Raw genomic sequence first — 20,012 nt, 5'->3', positions numbered from 1 at the left:
TAGTTGGTGCTCAGGAGGTATTTGAATGACTGAACGAATGAATGAATAAGAAATGAGGCCGAGACCCCAGGCTAAGCCCCTCCCTGTGGCCCAAGGACCATTTCCTCTTCATCTCTCACTACATGGATCCCAGTGCTTGGCATACAGCACAGGATAACATGTCTGCATTGTCTCCTGGGAGCATGAGAGCCATGCCTGCAGGAAGAGACGCGTCTAACAGAGTGTGGCATTGGATGGCATAGCTGTGACAGCACATGCTCTAGCAAGTAGAAATGGATTTGCTCTGGCTGGGAGACCACAGGAAGCCTTTCCAGACACAGCTCATGAGGCACTTGCTGATGGATGGCAAGTGGGGAGCCAAGGGAAGGAATCAGGAATTGGGGGAAATTCCACGCCTGACAAAGGAATGGAGGGTCAAGAGAATGTGTCGTCTCAGGCTCTCCTCTGGAGAGGAGGATGGTGCCCTCTCATCGTTTCCTTGTCTTTCTGCCAACTGAAATCCATGCCACCAAGCTGTCCTCTTCAGCTCAGGACCCTGTGGCTTAAGCCCTCGAGGATGTGCAGATCATGGGAGGGGGAAACTGAGGCACCCAGACTAACCCACACCTCTCAACAACTCAGGCCTGAATAGCTGCCCAATAAAACTGGCCTTCCTTCCTTCCTCAAGAGCTCCCTGTCCCTCAGACGCCTGGTTCCTAGGGCCCTGGCTAGGAGGAGAAAGAGAACGGGAACCATCCGAAGAGGCATGCATTGTTCTCCAGTGAGTGACTCATGCAGGGAACACTCTGTCCCCCTCAACAGCACTTTTCCCATGTGCTGTTTTGGTGACTCCCAGGAGCAATGATCTGAAGCCCTTTCCACTGCTCCTGCCTCCTGGGCTGCACCCTGGGCCCTCCACCCTCTCCCCAGCTAGAGGCAAGCAGGGAGACCAGACAGGGGAAAGCTCCTCGGAGCTTGGCAGACACCAGGGACCTGTGAGAGCAGGGTCTCGCCTCAGTTTCTCTCTCTCTCTGAAGGGGACGTGACAGAAATGCCAGTCAGTGTGTGGTGGCTTTTTATTACTGGTGTGGAGTGGGTGTGGGGGCAGGCAGAAGTGGTGGCTCCCACCTAGGCCAGCTCCCCATTTCCAAACAGGAGCTGCCTGGGGTGCCCAGGAGGGCCCGGGAACTGGGGGAGTGCAGGCTGGAGGCAGGTGCGAGCGAGGAGCAGATCTTTGGTGAAGGAGGCCGGGCTCTATTTCCAGCGCCCGGTGACTTTAGCCTTGCCACGGGTCTTGGAGCTGCAGGGGAAGCAGGACGCAGTGACATGGAGACACAGGCAGGGTAGTAGGTCACCATGGGGCTGGGGTAGGACTGGGGTGCCAAAGGTGAGAGGAGCAGGCTGGAGCTGCCTCCAGGGGCAGAATAGGGCAGCAGCCTGAGGCTGGAGGGAAGCTTCTCCGCCCCACATTTCACCCCCACCAGCAAGCAGAGGCCACAGGGAGAGAAGCACAAGGCCCCAGAGGAGCCAGAGAAGGAAACCTGTGGGCTGAAGCAGAGGAGGAAGGGCTGGGAGCCTGGGGCCCTCCAAGGAGGAATGGGATAGCTGGAAGGTAGGAAAGGAGGGGGCAGGGGGTGGGCTAGGCGAGAATGACCTCAGACACTTACACTTTCTGGTTATCGTTGATCCTGTTTCGGAGAACATTGATCTGCAAGAAAAGTGGGAAGGACAAAGAGCAACACTGGAGCTGACTGGCTCAGGTCCCAGGTGGCCTGGGGATGGGGAGAAGGGGGCTGAGTGCAGCAGTGCAGGAGGAGAAGGAGGAGCATCGAAGAGTAGGAGGGGTTAGGATAGTTAAGGGTCAGGAGGCGCCCGTGTGCCACAGGCAGAAGCCAAGGAGAAGCTTCCAGGATGCCTCATGGGCCTCCCACTGTGGGGTCCCAGGGCCATAGTAGGTTCAGGATATGAGAGTCCCATAAGAAGGGCCTCTGAGAGCTGGGCACAAAGCTGGAGGCTGTGTCATGGAGCCCTCCTAGCAGCCCAGCCCCAGACCCCTCTGGGGCACCCCTGCCCAGCTGCCCACCATCCCGGAAGCTGTGCCCTTTGAGCAGTAGCATCCCCATGCACCACCCCTGCAGGGCGCTGCCCCGAAGTTTGGCAAATCTGTGTCCTGTTGGCCGGTGCAGAGTTCAGTGTGGAACCAAAAAAAGAGAAAAAAGTGGAAGGCACAGGACTAGAGAGGCCATAACAATGGCTGACACCTGCTGAGCATTTAGTGGGTGCCAGGCTCTGTCCTGAGCACCTTCCCAGATATGAACCCATAGGGCTGCTATGAGGGCATAGTAAGTTAATACATGGGACATGCTTGGAACAGTGGTTGGAACACTATAGCAATAATAACAATTAGTATTATCTCTGTAACCCTCACAATCACCCTCTGAAGTAGATTGTAGTGTTACCTGTGGAAATGGAGGCAAGGAACAGTGGACTAACTCACCCAACGTCACACATCCAGTGAGGGGCACAGGTAGAAATTCAACCCAGGCATTATGGCTCCAAAGTCCATGCCATTGTCACCAGGCAATACAGCCTCTCTCCGTATTGGGAGATGGGAGTACCCTGTAGCCACTGCAGCCTGAGCCTGCCCAGTGAGGGGCTTCTTGCCCAGGGAGGAGTGGTTTGGCAGGAGCAGCAAAGGAGACCTTCCAGGGGAAGCTGAATTCTTCCCTTAGGTAGCAAAGAGGCCCTGGGACCGGGGCTGGGGGGTGGTGGGTAAGGAAGGACTGGCACCCAGGTCTAAGCTCCGGTATGCAGCATCAGTGTCCTCTAAGCCATTTCCTTGCCTGGTGTCTGTTCGCCTAAGACCCTCATTAGTGCACATAGGACCCCGAAAGACTGTGGGCTTGAGGCTCAGCCTAATTGTGCCCATACCAGGGCCTTGGGTGTATGTGGGGAGAAGCACCTCTCTGTTGGCAGCCCTCCCCTTCCACTGGGGGTCCTGGCTTGGTGCATCCTGGTCCTTGTAACCAGCTCAGATCACTGAGCTGCTGCCTCGACATGTTGGAGACCCCCAGGGTTGGAACACCAGGAAAGTGTCTCTGCTCAGCCCCAGCGAGCTCTCAGACACTTCCAGCAAGCAGTCGTCAATGCGGCGGACATGGAACACTGCTGAAGGCCAGGCAGCAGGGGCAGATGCAGGAGCTGAAGGGGGCTGTTGGGGAATAGGGACAGGGACCCAGGGACCTGCAGCAGTATTACCGGACCCAGTGAACCAGGAGGAGTGTGAGATGGAGATGCTGGGCAGGGACAGCATGGTGGCCCACCTCATATTTCTGCTGCTTGAACTTCTCCTGCAAGTCGAACTTCTCTGCCTCCAAGTTATAGATGCTCTGCCACAGCTCCTTGGCCTTCTCCCTGCATGGGCAAGGGTGAGAATGGGGAGGTCCAGTAAGAAAGGGCCCTCCTGGGCCTCCGTCCTGGTCCCGGCCCAGCCCCCAGCGTCCCAGCCCTCCTTCCCACCTCCAGGCCTGCCAAGGGTACCCCAGCCCATCCCCTGGGCCTGACCCAGCCTGGGGACCAGACAGCAGCACCCAGTGCTCAGGAACGGATACCAGGGACTGCCAGGGCAAAGTTCCAAGAACAAGCGGGGAGCAGGAGAAGCCCTTCTGGCGCAGGAGAGCATCTAGTTCAATCCCCTGTCCTGACACCCGTGTGCAGGTGGGTAGGTGAAGCTCAGAGGGGTGGGGCACCTGCTCAGTTCTCTTTCCCCATCAGCAAAGCCCAGAAAGGAGTTGGCCCCACCTGCTGGGGCCCAGCTCTGGTCCCACCAAACTTGCCATGGGAAAATATGTGAGGCAGTCACGCCCTCTGGTGGCTCACAGCAAGAACTGCCCTTGGCCCGACCCCTCCCAGAGCAGATGCAGGCAGTGCCCCAGGACCACTCCTCCCAGCCCCCACCTCAGCTGATCTTCATTCAGGTGGTCGATGGCCAGCACCTTCCTCCTCTCGGCCAGAATCTTCTTCTTCTTTTCCCGCTCAGTCTGCCTCTTCCCACTTTTCCGCTCTGTCTGAAGGGTGTGGGAAGCAGAGAAAACTGGCCAGATTGCCCCCTCCCTGTCCCCTAACCCTCCCCAAACCCTCTGGGGGTGGAGCAAGGCCTGCAGGAGGGCCAGGTTCTTATGCTTTTCTTCCTGCCACACCCCACAACTACCAACTACATTATTCCCTGGGGAAACTGAGGCAGGGGCAAGGAGGATCACGTCAGTCTCTTCCTTCTTTGCCTAACTAATCTCTTCCACCTCTCACCAGCTTCCCCCCTCCCCAGCCAGCCCAATCTCTTCACTCCTCCCCTCCAGCAAGGCGCCTTCCCCTCCCAGGGAGCTCCCCAAAACTATGGGGAGGAAGAAGGCATGAGGTTTTTGGTACCCACCTGGGCCTGCTAAACCGGGAAACCATGACAGAGAGGCCCAGAGAAAAAGACCAAGACGGCAACAGAGACACAGAGAGAAGGCAGGAAGACAAAGGCAAGGAGAGACATGGAAGAGAAGATTCAGATACTCGCTGTAGTCAGCCGGGTTTACTAGGACGTGGGTCTGAGGGTTACAGCAGGGGCTGTTTGATAGCATGAAGACTTTGATGCCAAAGTCTTGGCTGGTATGGTCACCATGGGGGCAGAGGCAGGGGGTGGCCTAGTCCTGAGCTAGGGACTAAGCTGGAAATCTAAGAAAATGTTTTGATTCCTTCACTACCTAGAGAAAATCAATTTCACATATCCCTCCTCCCTTGAGAATGGAGGACCTAGGAGGAATGGGGCACAAAAGTTAGAGATCGAGAGTGAGTTTCCAGGAACAAACAACCTCACATCTGTGTGGCACATAGACACTTTCCATGGTAGCTCATTTGAGCTTCTCAAAGCATCAAGGCAGGCAATATGAGCACCAGCTGAGGCAACCGAGGCTCAGAGGTTGCAAAAGGTCACACAACTGTATGTGGCAGAGCTGGGTCTCCAACTAGAGCTCTGACTCTAGGCACAAGGCTCTTCCAGCTGCACCCAGCCTCCTTGGGGGCTCCTGAGCACTGCTGGGGCCAGGCATGGGGGGCACCATTGGTGCCCCAGGCTCTGCCTGTAGCCCCCTACCCCAGCAAGCCCCTCCTAGTGCAAGCCGCGGTCAGGCTGAAAACCACCTCAGGGCTGGGCATGAGGAGACCTCAGTCTTCCACCCACAGCAGCTGGGAATCTCTTCCTGGGACCTGACCTAAAGTCTACCTGCTGCAGTGGACACCTCATTCCTCAGGGCTATACTAGGATCTCCTGGCAACCCCTGCTGCTCCCTACCTACCTTCTGGATGTAACCCCCAAAATGCATCATGTTGGACAAAGCCTTCTTCTTCCGGGCCTCATCCTCAGCCTTCCTCCTGTTCTCCTCCTCCTCTCGTCGAGCCCTCTCTTCCTGATTTACAGCAGGGAGGAAGAAAGCAAATCAGGGGAAAGGATTGGAAACCCTGATTCTGGGCTGAAGCTTGTGGTCTTCATGGGTGAGTTCAGCTTTCTCTCCGCTCAGCAAGGAGCTTTCTGAGAGGGTAGCTCCCAGCACAGTGCTGGCCCACAGGAGTCCACTGACTGAGAAATGACTGCGTGATTGAATGAGGTCCTGATTCCCAAATGTGAGGTCTCGTCATCCCCTTAAGCTGGGAGTGCCCCTGGAAGACCTGTTGCTCTGGAAATGCCTTCAGCAGCTGCACAGGAAGAGAGCTATGGGGCCTTCGGTTCCCACGAAGTCTGCACTGGGGAAGGGATGAGGGCTGGAGAGTCTTATAAAATAACACGTTCATAAGGACGCAGGCGTTTCTGTCTTGTTTGCTGATGTATTATCAGAGCCAAGACAATGCCCAGCACTTCCTAGGTTGATATTGATATTGTCCCTTTTTTTTCTTCCTTTTTTTTTTTTTTTGAGTTGGAGTTTCATTCTTGTTGCCCAGGCTAGAGTGCAATGGCATGACCTCGGCTCACTGCAACCTCACCTCCCGGGTTCAAGCGATTCTCCTGCCTCAGCCTCCTGAGTAGCTAGGATTACCGGCATGTGCCACCACGCCCGGCTAATTTTGTATTTTTAGTAGAGACAGGGTTTCTCCACGTTGGTCAGGATGGTCTCGAACTCCCAACCTCAAGTGATCTACCCGCTTTGGCCTCCCAAAGTGCTGGGATTACAGGCGTGAGCCACCGCACCCGGCCAATATTGTCTGTTGACTGATTTCATTCATGTTGATGAATAGAGAGGGGCCTGGGGGCCCAGCAGGAGCTGGGAGTATGGGGGGCCTCCATGGGCCTGGGCTGGGGGTCACTCACAGCCAGGCGGTTCTGCCGCTCCTTCTCCTGCTCATTCCGGATGCGCTGCTGCTCGGCCCGCTCTGCCCGACGTCTCTCCTAAGGAGAAGAGGCAAAGCCCACCCAGGTGTGCATAGGGAGAAGGTGACGTCGCAGGTACAGAAACCTGCATGGGGTGGCAAGGGAATTCCTGGGGGAGGGTTCCTTCCAGAGTCTTGAAGCAGTGGTGCCCGGCCTCCAAGGGCCTCCACTTTCAACCAGCTCCACAGATGTGCACACCAGGGTACCTGCAGTGACCTACCTCCAACATTCCTCATGGTGAGACTGCCCTCCACAATTGGGAGACATCAGGCAGGCTCCTTCTGAGCTCTGCCCCCACCTCCATCCCACCCTGCCCTGGCAGCTGCTCTGTGCCATACGCTTGGATAGATGGCCAAGTCATTGCTCCAGCCAGAGCAGCATGTCTGTGGGAAGGCAAGTTTGATGGGGAGAAACAAAAGCAATCAAAGCAGCCTCCACGCTCTGCAGGAGAAGGATGTGGGATTCTGCAGGTCACACTCCCCTTCATCTGCGGGGGAAGAGGAGGCAAGGGCAGGGGTGGCGCAGCAGGCCTGTGACCAATCAGTCCACAGCCCAGGCCTGAATTAGGCCCTGGGGGAGGCCTGAAACAGATCAGACTCAGCTCTGGCAGTCAAGGAGCATCCAGTAGGATGGGGAGGGAAGGCGGGGACCCGAGAAACCAGTCAGGGCTGCAGGAGCTGTGCAGAATGCTGGAGGGCCTCTGAAGGAGACCTCACACCTAGCTGGGTTTGAGGCGCTGAGGAAGGCTGTCTGGAGGAGGTGGGGCCTCACAAAAGGGATGGAGGACAGACTGGGCCATCAGAGAACATTAGGTGGGCAGACTGGACACCTACGATCCTGTCTTTGAGAGAAACGAGCTCCTCCTCCTCTTTCTTCCTGTTCTCAAAGTGAGCCTCGATCAGCGCCTGCAACTCATTCAGGTCCTTCTCCATGCGCTTCCGGTGGATGTCCTGTGGGTGGACCACTGCGGCTCAGAGGCTGCCACTCCAAAGAGTCCAGAGGAGAGATGGGTGGGCTAGACACCCCCCAACGCAGTGCAAAAGACCTCTGGCAGGGCCTGGCGCCTGGCCAGGGAAGGGGTAACTGTGGCCTGAACCCAGGGCCACGCTCATGGACGGGCACCCAGCCTGGCTGGTGCTGCACCCCATCCCACCTATGCTCTACCCCAGCCCAAGGTCACAAAATCTCTGTCACTGAGGGCCCTTGGGACTATCCCCAGCCCAGGCCTGCTCAACCCACAGCCACCGCTTACATCAAAGTCCACTCTCTCTCCATCGGGGATCTTGGGAGGCACCAAGTTGGGCATGAACGACCTGTTGGAGAGAGGAATAGTCAGTGAGCATCAGCCCCATTCTGGACCCAGGGACTGAGGGTGTCCAGGACAGGCAGGGCCCTGATCCTTCCTAGAGAATCTTCCAGCACTGCCCCGACCAACCACAGCAATGATAGTAACACTGACGTCAACAATGGCAGTCCTCAGCCTTGCTCAGCACCAGGGAATACACAAGGCTCTTTCACATACTCTATTTCACTTCATGCTCATGATATGCCCATGAAGTGGGTACCGTTAATCTCACTTAGGAGAACTGAGGCTCAGGGAGGTAGAATGACTTGCTCAAAGCCACACAACTTGGAATCAAAGAAGCTGTGACAAGATGCCATGCTTCTTGGACTCCAAATCCCCTGGTGGACCCCGCAGAAACTGGCCATGAACCTGGGAGTTGTGCAGTTTGGTCCTGGTCCCAACACATACTGAGACCCAGGGGGTTCTCTGATTCTTCATGTCCCCATCTGCCCTCAGGTGTGTGGAGCTGAAATGAGATACCGCAGTGCACAAGAGGCCAGGAAGGGGGAAGGCACTGGGCAAATAAATGGATCTGGGATGTCTTGGGCTGGTTTCAGAAGGCCCCACTGAAATGGGAAGAGCCTGTGAGTGGGCAGAGGTGCCATGGGTCAACCTCTGCTGGCAGGGTTGGCATCATAAAAAGGGAAATGCTCCCTATCCCCCAGCACCCCCAGCACACACCACCTTCAGATGGGCTTCACGTGTGTGGCACCAAGCCGCCCTGCCCTCTCTCAGCTCTCTGAAGCCGCCATGCCTATGCTGGCACGGTTTCATTGTTTGGCTCCCCACAATTTGCTTCCCTTAATCCCAAGGTCCCACCTCGGCCATGTAGGAGGGTGTTCTGGCCATACTGTGAGAGAGGAGAGTGTCTGTTCAGGGCCCTTCCTCTAGAAGAACATAGCCCCATCCCTGCTAGGGTGCACGATTGGTGATGGAGTGTTGGGTGGAATTCAGCCCTCACTCCCTTAGGAAGAGACGCTTGTGCCGTACACAACTTGTACTACTGTACTGTGGTGCTCTGTGCCCACCAAACCCCCAGCCCGTGTCCACTGCACCATACTGCACCCTGTTCCATCATCATCCTCTCTCCCTGAGCCTCTGCTCCCGGCTCTACCCAGGTGCCTCCCCACTCACCTGGGCTTTGGTTTGGACTCCTCCATTGGGCCATCTGGAGGAGATAGAAGCACACAGCCATGGGTCAGGGGGCCCCAGAAGTGGTCCCAACTCCGCCCTCAATGAGCTAGATCCCTGTGGATTTCCATTTCCCCATCTGCACAGTGAGTCCCTCCCGGCACTGGGGAGCCCTGATTCCAGAAGCATCCAGGAGAATGAAGGCAGAGGGGGCTGCAGATGCCACACTCCCCCTCCCATAGAGTTCTGCAGGGCACACACTCACGCAGTGTGGAACTTCACACAAAGCCTTCTCTCACTCACCAGTTCTGGGCAAAGCAATTTTGCTTCTCTTGTGCTTCACAGTGACAAGGCCTTTGGAAAGGTCCCCAAGGGTCCTGGCCCTAGAATCCCCTCCCAGGTCTTTGCCTTCTTTGTTACCCCCTGGACTTCCTGGTGGCCACAGGGCAGAAGCTGATGACATGATTCCAAGCCCCAGCTGATTGTCCCCTCCCCTTTAGAGAAGTGACTGGGACCACCTAGAACCCTGGTGAAGGCTGCAGCATGGCGATGACTGCAGCAATGACCCACCATGACCATCTATGTATTGGGATTTCATCCTGCGGACACCACATCCTGCAAGTGATTTCACCTAAGCTCTAGGAGCTTCATGTGTGGATATGACTTCTGGGTCCCATTGCTCTGTCCAGACCAGGGGGCTGGACAATGGTCCCCTCTCCCACTGGGTGCCACCAATGCAACTTCTCTGGGAGAGGGGGCAAAGTTGAAAGCTCAACATCTAAAACTTTGGAAGTGCCACCAAGTTCTGTCCTCTCCTCTCCCAAACCCTCTCAGTGCACATCCACTTCCCTGGAAAGAGCACTGTGGGCCTTCTCCTCCAAAGCTGCTGTGAGGGGTTCCTTTGCCTCCCTTGTACCTCTCTCCTGATATCCTTACCTTCAGCCTCCTTTGCTTCCTCTTCTTCTTCATCTTCTAAATGAAACACGAGAAATCAATCAAGGTCCTTGTTCTGAGCTCAAGTCCCCCTCTCCGCCACCAGCAAGAGCCTCCCCCACAGATAAGCCCTAGCCAAGATGCACTCTGTTGGTTTTTGGGGTTACAGAGCTGTCTCTCACACACACATTCCCCTGGACCCAAGACTGCCTGACACAAGAGAAGCGCTGGGTCAACGTTTGTTGATTGGGCAATCAATGGTTGAATCTTAGTCGATAGGAGAATCAGGTGCACATGGGAAAGCCTGTTCTGGGGGGTTTCTCACTGCCTCAGAAATGGCTCCAGGGGCTCTCGCCACCCCCTGAGGCCCCTGCACCCTCAACCAGAGACTTACCTTCTGCCCTGGTCTCCTCGGTCTCAGCCTCTGCTTCAGCATCCTCTTCCGCTGCCTCCTCCTGCTCTGGAGAAGTGAAGCAGACAGAGTGAAGAAGCAGGCCCCACTCATGCTATCAGGCAGAACCCAGAGCAGAGAATGGGCAGCGGGGAGTGGGGATGGGGGTCAAGACGTCTAGGTCCAGATGAATTTGGGGGCAACCAACGTGCTGGGGGGCTGCCATTCTTGGTTTTGACTGTCGGCTACCTCCCGCCACCCAGCTTAGCCCCACTCATCCCGGCAACCTCCCTGATGATGGGACTCCACCTCATTCCCCAACTTTCCAGCCCAGAAGTTCCACCCCGTGTCTGGCACCACAGAACATGCCCTGCTTAAGCCGAGGTGTCCAGAAGCTCCTGTCCTGAACCTAGTGACTCTAGACACCCTCAATCCACATCTCAAAGAAACCAAAAGAGTACGACTGTGTGGCTGGATGGCACACCCAACATCTGGATCTTCGTACTATCCAGAAAGTGGACAGGATTTTTCTATTTTCATCTATTTGTTTGGCAGGATGTGGCCCCCATCTCACTCAGGCACTTGGTGTAGACAGACAGACAAACAGAGAAGGGAGACAGGATGCCGCCTGGCCTGGGCTGTGCCTGTAGGAAGTGTTCTGTGATGCCTGTTCACTGATGCACTGGGAAGTGGGTGCCTCTTGGCAGAGGGAGAAGAAAAGCCTGAGACAGGAGGAAGACACCACCGTGGGAGAAGGGTTGGCCTTCATTCCCTCTGTCCTCCCTTCCCAGGTCTGAGTCCTCTCTGAAGCCTGGAGATGCCTTTTATCTGATCCCTGCAGGAGTCTTACCTCAAAATGATCCTTCTAGAAAGTGTGAAAGCAGAGGGCTAGCGAGGAAGGACATGGCCATTGTGGGGTCCACCTTTAGGCCATCTTGTTCACACCTCTGCCACCTCATCTGACGTGTCATTTCTCTGTATAATATACCCCAGCCCACCCAGTGGCCATGCAACATCCCAAGGATGGGGAGCTTATTGCCTCCCCAACCCACCTAATGCATCTTGAGATATAGCTGTCAGAACGCACTTTCTAAAATTAAGCCCTGGTCTCACTCCCTTGCCTTGGTCCTGTGCTCCCCATCAGCAGGGCGCATCTGAAGGCTGATGTCATGTCCTTCCTGCTCTGGCTATTTCCAGTCTCCCTGGCTGCTCTCCAGAGGACTCTGTCCCCAGACCCCCCAACCAACACCTGGCCACCCTGCTTGGCGCTGTCCAGCTCCTAAGGAGGGCCCAGCATGGAACACTGGGGTGTGCGCGGGGGCAGGGTGGCGCTGCTGTCTTCCAGGTGCCGGGTCCCCTTTATGGCCACATTTGGAGCAGCTTGGGAGACCAGCTAGCCTTGGTCCCTCCCACCACCCAACCCAGGGGAAGGATCCAGGAACCAGGAAGAGGAGCCAATGGCCCTGAAGTTCAGGCATGATGATCAGCTTGGAACTGTGATCCTGGCCCCTGGGAGGCAGGGGAGGAAACGACTGACCCACTCCGTCCCTGCCCCCTACTCACACCCCCCAGAACAGAGCCCCTGGACAAGGAGGCTGCACTCGGGACAGCAGGCAGCAGAAAGCACCACAGAAGGAAAGGCTGTACTACCGTCTTCGTCCTCTCTCCAGTCCTCCTCTTCTGAGGTTCAGGGAGTGGCCGCAGCGGAGGGGAAAAGCGAGACAGGTTAGTCTGGGAGCAGAGAGCCCGGGGCAGGAGCAGCCGCCCAGCGCAGTGGTTTTAAGAGTGTGGGCTTTGGAGTTAGGCCGGCATTCCAATTCCCAAGCCACTACTTTCCAGCAACAGGGGCAACTCTCAGTTACTTCCCTGAGCCTCAGGTGCCTCATCAGTAAAATGGGAATCATTCTACTCACTTCTCAGCCGTGGTGAGGACTGAATGACCTAGCGTGCATAGAGCGCCCAGCAGGTGCCTGGCACAAGATGAGCATGCGATCTGTGGTAACTGCAATGCCTCTAGACGACAGAGCCTTGGCCTCCTTCTTACTAAGACAGAGGCCCCTAAAGAGCAGAGAGTGGGGGACAATTCACTTTCATCAAATTTCCTGCCCTCAACGAGCGTGCCCATGTTCCTGCTCTGAATGAGGCTCTTGGGTATCCTGCAAACTATGTCCAGTTTCCAGGAGTCACACTTTAGAAAGCCTCATTGGAGAGCCTGGCCCCAGGGGAGATTTGCCCGGCCTGTTGGGAGGATGCTGCCCCATCTAAGAAGGGTCCAGCATTATAAACCTAAGGAAAGAGGCTGCATCTACAACAGTTGTTCTATGTACAAATATCTGCCCAAAAAAACAGTTCCAGCAAGTGGAACAATTCCTCTCCTGAAAGAAGGACACCTGGCATTATCTATCCCGCAGGCTTAGTGGACACCCGTCTAGACGTTGCTCTCTCTTGATCATTTGCAGCCAGATCCTCAACTGTGTGGGAGGCGGGTCTCGTCTATTCATGGCAAGCAAGGCAGATGCCACACGGCTCAGGCCCCAGCACAGTGGAGAATGACTCTGCTAACTCACAGCCAAATTCTACTGTGTGTGGCAGGCAGATTGGTCCCAAATCCAGAGATCTATGTCTCAAACTCCACCACCCCAAACCTGTTATAAGGAAGTGGAAAATCCTCCAAAACAAAGGAAGGGATATCATATCAAGAGTCTGTTCAGGGAACACAGCAGAATTTGGAGCCAGTTAGATTTTTTATTCAAAAATATATTTCTGATAGCTTCTGAAGTATCTGGTGTTCCTTAAAAACCAAAAAAGACGCCTGTGGCCTCTTTCAGTTTCTCCTGTGAATTTCTCTTCTGTCTCCTCTTTGGCCAGACAGCCCTGGAACAGCCCTAAATGTGCAGGAGGGTCCCCATTTTCCCTAGGAGCCATGGGGAGCAAGGGCGGGGCCACCTGGGCTTCCCCCTTGGACCTTCATAGAGACCCTTCTCCTAATATCTACACGCCACATGCTGAAGTGATACCTGAGTCACTAAAAGGCAGCGTCCACCTGCCTGGGGTGCAGGGGGAGGACTGGAGTGAAGCCTCTGAATCATTTCCATGTGTCAAGCTCCAGGAAGAAGGGAAGGTGAGGGTGTTCTTTCAGGGAGATGTGGGACCCACAGCTGAGGAGGGCAATGGGTTAACCGATCAGCATAGGAGCAGCAAGAGGGGCCTCTGCAAGCTCAGAATCATGACAAATCTTCATGCCGAGATAAGACGTCTCAGATCACTGAGCAATTTCATACTCACAATCGCATTTGAGAAATTACTAAATGGAATCTTTTGGGGCATATCATGGCATTGTGGTTATGGTTTTTAAGTAGTGCTTATCTCTTAGAGATACGGTGTAGCGAAATCTTGAAGCGTGAACTGACATGGTGCCTGGGAACAATTTTGGATGTCTGCTCCAAAATAACTGGTGGAAGGCGGAGTATAGAGCAAAGAAGACTGGCCCTAAGATGATGATTGTTGAAGCTGGTAATGGGTACATTGGGCAGGGGGGCCATTATTATTATTATTGCTACCTTTATGTGCATTTAAAATTTCCCATGATAAAAGGGAGAAGAAGCAAAAAAAAATTGGGAAAAGTGATCATTGTGTTTGAAGCAAATGGCAGACAGAAGAGACAGGTTTAAATCGTTTGCCTCAAGACCCGAGCAACCCAGGTAGGACTGATTCCCATTTTAGAAGGCACTGTTGTTGGAGGATCTTGCTCAGCTGAGAGTGAGGAGCAGGGACAGATGAGCTGCTTTCCCAGGGCTCCCAGGATTTCCACATTGCTGAGCCTGCCCCTTTCTGGCTCTCCACCTGCCTGAGGTACATACCTTCAACAGCTGCTTCTGCTCAGAAGAGAAGTCCAGGCAGCAAGAGAAGAGAGAAGAGGTGGGTCAGTTTCGAACCAGGCTGTCTTTGATCCAAATGAGTACACACGTTTACGCTTACCTTCCTGCTCCCTGAGAGCAACAGGAAACACTGTCAGTAGCTCGCACACAAGCACATGCAAACACACATGCCTGCACACACATGCACACACTGGCCTTTCCCCAAAGATAATCCCCCTTTCTTTTCCCTTGTTGCCTAGTGGAGTCCACGCTGCCCTGCCCACCTTGCAATGACACCCACTAGCCTGGCCTGCCCTTCTCGTGCAGGGCTGCCTCCTACCATCCTCCGCAAGCCTCCGCCCCAGCCAGCTTGGTCTCACCAGCGTTCTGCTCACTTACTCTTTCCATCTTTGCCCAAGCTGTACCCCTTTCTAGAAAGTCCTGCCCTCTCCCAAATCTCTTATCTTTCCAAATTCTACACAGGTAGGACCTGCCTTCTCCACACAGCCCCCTGACTATTCCAGCCCCTGATCTCCCTCTCCTCAGAACTTCTACACTACCAACAGCCCGCCCACCACACCAGGCCCCCAGTTGCTAATTTCTTCCCCCAGTTTATGTCTTAACATCTCAACAAGAGTAAGTTCTGTGAGGGCAGTAGCCGTGCCTATACCTCTGTCTCCTCCCTGGTGACCACTATCCTCTGTAGTTATTGGATTGGCTGTGTCCCACCCCCTGGTTTCCCTCTGGGATAGGACTGTGGGCAGGGCACTGTCATGAGAGAGTAGGAATCCAAGACAGGGTGATAACACTGGGTTCTGAGCTGGGGTTTGGGGGGCATAATCAGCTCTGTGCCTCTGGAGAGTCACTGAACCTTCCTCAGTCAGTTTCAGGAGACCCAACATCTCAGCTTCTCTGTTCATGGCCCCTAGCCAAGACTGGCCAAGGACACTGATGACCCTGGAGCTGAACCTCTGTGCTTCCCGAAGTCTCTCGGCCTGTGCTCTGCCTGGGATCTACAACCCAGGGGTATAGGAGTGGAAAGGAAATGGCTATATCTCTCCTTGGGGTGCCCAAAACACACACAGCTACTTCTACCCAGAATCCTAGGGACAGCTGGGAGGCTCCTGGACCAGGTGTCAGGGCAGCGGGGGGAGAGGACCCCACTCAGGCAAGATGCTCCAGATACTCACTCCTCCTCGTACTCTTCCACCACCTCTTCTATGTCAGACATGGTCTCTGCTCTCCCTCCAAAAGGAGAAAAAAGTCAGTGCAGGTACAAAGGGAAGCCTGCCTTCCTCAGAAGAGCTCTGGCCCCCGTTGTACAGAGATCAGCGAGGCCTAGGGTGAATCTAGTTCCACCCCTCATGAGCTGTGTGACCTGCAACAAAAAGCCTGTTTTCTCCCCTGCCGGGGGAGATAGTGACACCCACATGGCAGCAAGGCCACCTGCTGATGTCCACTTCGTTCCTTGCCCCTGAACAGGCAATACTGCCTGGGATGCTGCATTTCCATTTGTGACACTCAAGACAATGTCTGCAGTTTCTCAACCTTTCCGTCCACTCTGCCCACCCCCACTCCACAGGATCTGTTCAGCACTGTACAAATCTTCACTGCACAAAGCCTCACTGCAGCCTCAACATTCTGGGCTCAAGCGATTCTCCCACCTCAGCCTCCTGAGTTGCTGGGACTATAGTTGTACACCACCATGCCCGACTAATTTTTGTATTTTCAGTAAAGCTGGGATTTTGCCACATTGCCCAGGCTGTTTCAAACTCCCAGGCTCAAGGGATCCTCCTGCCTCAGCCTCTCGAAGTGCTGAGATTACAGGCGTGAGCCACCGCACCCATTCCATGTGTGCTGGACAAAAGTGAGACCTGGACAAAAGGTCTTTGGGCACCCCAAGAGACCGGCCTGGACAAATGAGTGAGAACTTGTCTCTAAATAAATAAATCAAAGCACACAGGGGGGATCCTTGTGGTTTGGGATCTTTTCAGTATGTAGACTGTGGTGATGGATACATGAACCTACACAGGTTAAAGTTTCACATACACATGATGCAATTGTGGGCAAATCTGAATAAGATCATAGATTGATTGTATTGATGTCCAATCTTGGTTTTGATATTGTACTAATTTTGCAAATGTTGCCCTTGGGAGAAACTGGGCACGGTGTGTAAACGCTCGTTATTAAAGACAACTCTGTATTAGTCTTTAATTATGTCAATGAAAATTCCGATTAAAAAAATGTTCCCCCAGGGAACTCATTCTGAGATCATCTTCTCACTGCACTGGGAACAGATAATCTAGATTCAGATCCTCTTCCATTAGCTTGCTGAGGGTGTTTAGGCAAGTCTTTTTAACATCTCCAAACCTCAGTCCTTTCTCTGTCTCATGGAGATAAAGTGTACACATCCTGGCTACTCAGGGTCTTTACAAGGCTCCAGTTGACATTAACAAAAGGGGAAGGCATTAGGCAACGTCAGGTGTTACAGTGCGCGTGTAATCACAGGGAGGGGGCAGAGAGCAAGCACTTGAGTGTGAGACTAATCTCGTTTTGAATGCTGGCTCCAGCATGCGTTTGCCTGCGACCTTGGCAAGGTCACTTAACCTCCCTACATCTCAGCTCTCTTTGCTGTGAAATTACTGCTCTTCTCGGGTAGGTGTGAGGAACAGAGGTGGTGTGAAGTGTAGGCATTCAGCTAATAACTACTATGACCCAACCCTCCTGGGCCATGACTGTGCACTGCTCCAGGGACACAATCACGTTGTTTGAAACGTGAACAGCAGCCTCTGTTATAGTGCAATATGCCAGCTCCACAGCCTTCCTGATGTTGGCTTCCAAGGGAGAGAATGGACAGGGTGATGTGAGAGTGAGGCTAAAGTGAGGCAGGAGAAGAATCCAAATGATGCTCAGGACCACCCTCCAATGCTCCTCCCCTGCTGCCCACCTCCTGCCCCACTCATGCGTGCCAGCGCTGCAGCACCAATTTCAGACCCAAGCCTCAGGATGAGGACAGAGGCACATAGACAGTCCTGCTCACTCTCTCATCACCTCTCCCTGCACATCCCCCCATAGTGGCTGAGAGACCAATCCCAGGCACTCATCTGTGGACATCCAGCAAGAGCCAGGGCTCTGGTTGGGTGGGGTGATGTCCAGAGGCTGAGCCATTCCAAGGGAGCTGCCACTGCCCAGCTGCCCCTCTAGGTGGAGACTTCCCCAGACTCAGCACCCACTGCAGCCCTGGATTGACTGTCTTCAGACCCTGTTCCCATTATGTCCAGTTCTGCTGGGTTAGAAACAAGCATGGCTGCAGCAGAGTGGTCCTTCCCCTGCTCCCTCTGCTGGAGCAGGGTGAGGACAGTGAGGGAGGAGCCTTGTTTACAAGGAGCTCTGAACCGCAGCTCTGAGCCACTTTTTTGCCCCAACCCCCAGCGTGGGGTGAGTGGGTGAGAAGAAGAGACTTCAAATGTGCGAGGTGCTATAATGGGGGATCAAGCCTCATTCTGCTGAAAAAAAGACTCAAACCCCAGAGGTTCTCCAAATAGGTCTTAGGATGAGCATGGCCAAAGAGAATAGCCTTCCTAACCCTAGGATGGGTGGGGCTGACAAGTGTTACCCAAAGCCCTAGGAGAGCGGCCAGAACTAGTGACTTGAGAACTTGAGGAGCTCCTACCTGAGCCCCAGGAGAAGCTTGTCCCTCAGTGGGAGGGAGAAAATTCTCAGAGGAACCGTGCATGGCCAGCCTGGGTGCATAGCTTCTAGCTTTCTCTCTCCTCTCCTACTCTGCCCTTCCACCAGTTCAGAGCCACTGGGCATGGTGCTGGGGCCTCACAGGAGGACAGAGCAGCTTGGACTCCTCTCCCTGTTCCTGGGGGCACCATCCAGCTCCCAAAAATAGCATGCAGACATGCAGGATGGAGGAGGGCTTTCAGCCAGCCCAGAGGACACCACCATGCCAGTGGCTCAAAGGCAGGACCTGATGCAGGGGAAAGAGGTGGGCTGAGACTGGGGGCTGCAGAATGGGAGAGAGTCAAGAACGTGGCAGGGCAAGGAACCAGAATGTCCTGAAACACCTGTGTCCTCACACCCAAGTCCCACCCACTTCCACAGGCAGCTTTCTAGCCTAATGCATTCACAGCCAACACGTGTTGGAAGCCTAACACGTTCACAGGGTCACCTTTCTTGGGGAGTAAAGCAAAGACAATAGAAGGCATAAAGCATACTGACCTTGGGGTCAAAAAATCTGGGCTTAAAACCCAGATTTTGCTGTGTGGCCTTATTTAAGTCACCTAGCCTCTCTGACTTCAGTTAACCAACTACAAAACAGAAGAGCCTTGAGTTCTGTCCTTGTAGAAACAGTCTCTGAGTTTCTGAGAAACACAGGCCCCACCCCTCAGTCCTTGTCCCCAGCACTCGACTGGGATTTTCCTAAGCCAACAGCTGTTAGCCCACCAGGAGAGTGGGGGTAAGGGGATGGGGAGAGGGCAGGAGGAGTGGAAGTGGGGGTCAGAAAGTAGGAGGCAGCCAGCAACCTGATCCTCTCAGATTCCACTTTTGCAGAGAGAAGGAAGATTCGCCCTCTAAGACATGGGTCAGAAAAGGAATTTGGGAGGGCAGGTAGCTTCCCAGCAGGCCAGGAATGTGCTCTGAAATTCCTTACACACCAGGCAACCCCCTCCCTGAATAGTCCTCAGCCTGCCCAGGAGAAACTAGAAACCAAGGGAATCTTTCTCTACCACTCCTGGGCACAGAGCAAGGCCTGTCCCAAGATGGGGTGTTGGGGTGGGATGGGACAAGGGTTACACTTACGGGGGCCCAGGTTAAACCCTTTAATGCCAACCAGCTGGGCTCACACCCAAGGACAGGTTCTCCCAGTGGGGCCTTTCCCCATCTGCCCCCCAAGTGCAGCTCAGCTCAGGGTCCTCTCTGGGAGGGAATGGCACTGAGTCAGCGGCATCAAATGGAATTCCCGCGTTGGCCTGGAGAGGCGCTGCAGAGGACCCTGCACATCTGGTCATTCTCAGTACTTCCAGGACAGTTTCTGAGTTCCTAGCCTTGAGAATATGACCAGGAGACTCACTTGACTGACAGGGCTGCAGTCTCGCTCTGCTCCCTGGGGCTCAAGAAGGACCTGACTGGAAAGGTATAGGTGACCCTCGGCCTAGAACAAGCAATTTAGGGGAGTCTCTGACGATTAGAGCCTCATTGTATTTAGAGCAGGCAGAGGCCTAGCAAATATTTAGCCCACTCTACAGATGAGAAAACTGAGGCCTGGGGAGGGAAAGTGACTCATCCAAGAGTTTAAACTCTACATCTTTAGTGGCAGGTCCAGGACTCCAACCCTAGTCTCCAATGGCTACCATGGGACTCTCTCTTTCTCTCTGCTCTATTGTACCAATCTTGGAGCCCAGTCCTGGCAACCTGCCCTCTGAAGTGTGGCCTCCACCAGGAGGGGCCATGGACTTCTGCAGACACAGGCAGACTCTGGGTAAATATGCCAGAGCCCAAGACCCTCACATCTCCCCGTCCATTCTCTGCTCTCCTCTTCCCCAGAGCCCTGCCCGAGACTTACCTCAGAACAGCAGCTGCCGACAGATCCTGGAGGCGTCTGCTCAGTCTCAGCAGGGACTGGGTGAGGCAGAGGATGGAGAGGGCTTTAAGCAGGCATGTGGGCTGGGGCCTGGTGAGCCAGCCCTGCGGAGGGAGGAATGCGCGACAGGGGACGGGTGGGGCAGGGGGATGGCGGTGGGGGTGGGGGGTGTTGGCTGCTATTTTGGCAGGTGCCAGGGACAAGGCTACAGGAACATGTACCCCACGCCATATAAGCCCATGTGGTCCTCCAGCTGCTCAGATAAGCTATTTAAAACCAGAGCAGATATGCAGGGAACAGTCATGCAACATAAACCAGCTGTCCCTCTTGAGAATCCTGATAAAGCAGAGGCCAGCAACCCAGGCCTGGGAGGGCCAGCT

General features: G+C 54.5%; 1 protein-coding gene across 2 annotated transcripts; it reads right to left on the bottom strand.

Annotated features, from left to right (window-relative positions):
* Positions 1-1,037: 1,037 nt before the first annotated feature.
* TNNT2 (troponin T2, cardiac type) lies at positions 1,038-19,732 on the bottom strand. 2 transcript variants are annotated; one of them, XM_004028132.5, is made up of 16 exons: positions 19,615-19,732; positions 15,233-15,287; positions 14,164-14,174; positions 14,046-14,060; positions 11,836-11,865; positions 10,189-10,254; positions 9,798-9,833; positions 8,865-8,898; positions 7,638-7,698; positions 7,219-7,335; positions 6,326-6,403; positions 5,319-5,429; positions 3,937-4,046; positions 3,303-3,393; positions 1,647-1,687; positions 1,038-1,279 (listed from the first exon to the last, which is right to left on the bottom strand). In XM_004028132.5, exons 2-16 carry the CDS (start codon positions 15,271-15,273, stop codon positions 1,234-1,236), a joined length of 888 nt encoding a protein of 295 aa, XP_004028181.5. In that variant the 5' UTR covers positions 15,274-15,287; positions 19,615-19,732; the 3' UTR covers positions 1,038-1,233. The 2 variants fall into 2 exon arrangements, with proteins under 2 accessions (XP_004028181.5, XP_055223982.2); XM_055368007.2 differs by lacking the exons at positions 11,836-11,865; positions 14,164-14,174; positions 15,233-15,287; positions 19,615-19,732 and having other exon boundaries at positions 14,046-14,062.
* Positions 19,733-20,012: the final 280 nt, after the last annotated feature.

The sequence above is a fragment of the Gorilla gorilla genome, chromosome 1 (assembly GCF_029281585.2).
Source record: "Gorilla gorilla gorilla isolate KB3781 chromosome 1, NHGRI_mGorGor1-v2.1_pri, whole genome shotgun sequence".
Lineage (NCBI taxonomy): Eukaryota > Metazoa > Chordata > Mammalia > Primates > Hominidae > Gorilla > Gorilla gorilla.
Note: the sequence above shows the minus strand (reverse complement) of the source record. Positions and strands in the feature narration are given on the sequence as shown.

What these genes read in the sequence shown, in the direction of transcription:
- TNNT2 (XM_004028132.5), bottom strand. Translation starts at nt 15,273, where the DNA reads ATGTCTGACATAGAAGAGGTGGTGGAAGAGTACGAGGAGGA. An exon ending in GAGTCCAAACCAAAGCCCAG is followed by an intron (nt 7,699 to 8,864) that starts GTGAGTGGGGAG and finishes TCTCTCCAACAG; the next exon opens with GTCGTTCATGCCCAACTTGG. An exon ending in GAGAGAGAGTGGACTTTGAT is followed by an intron (nt 7,336 to 7,637) that starts GTAAGCGGTGGC and finishes GTCCACCCACAG; the next exon opens with GACATCCACCGGAAGCGCAT.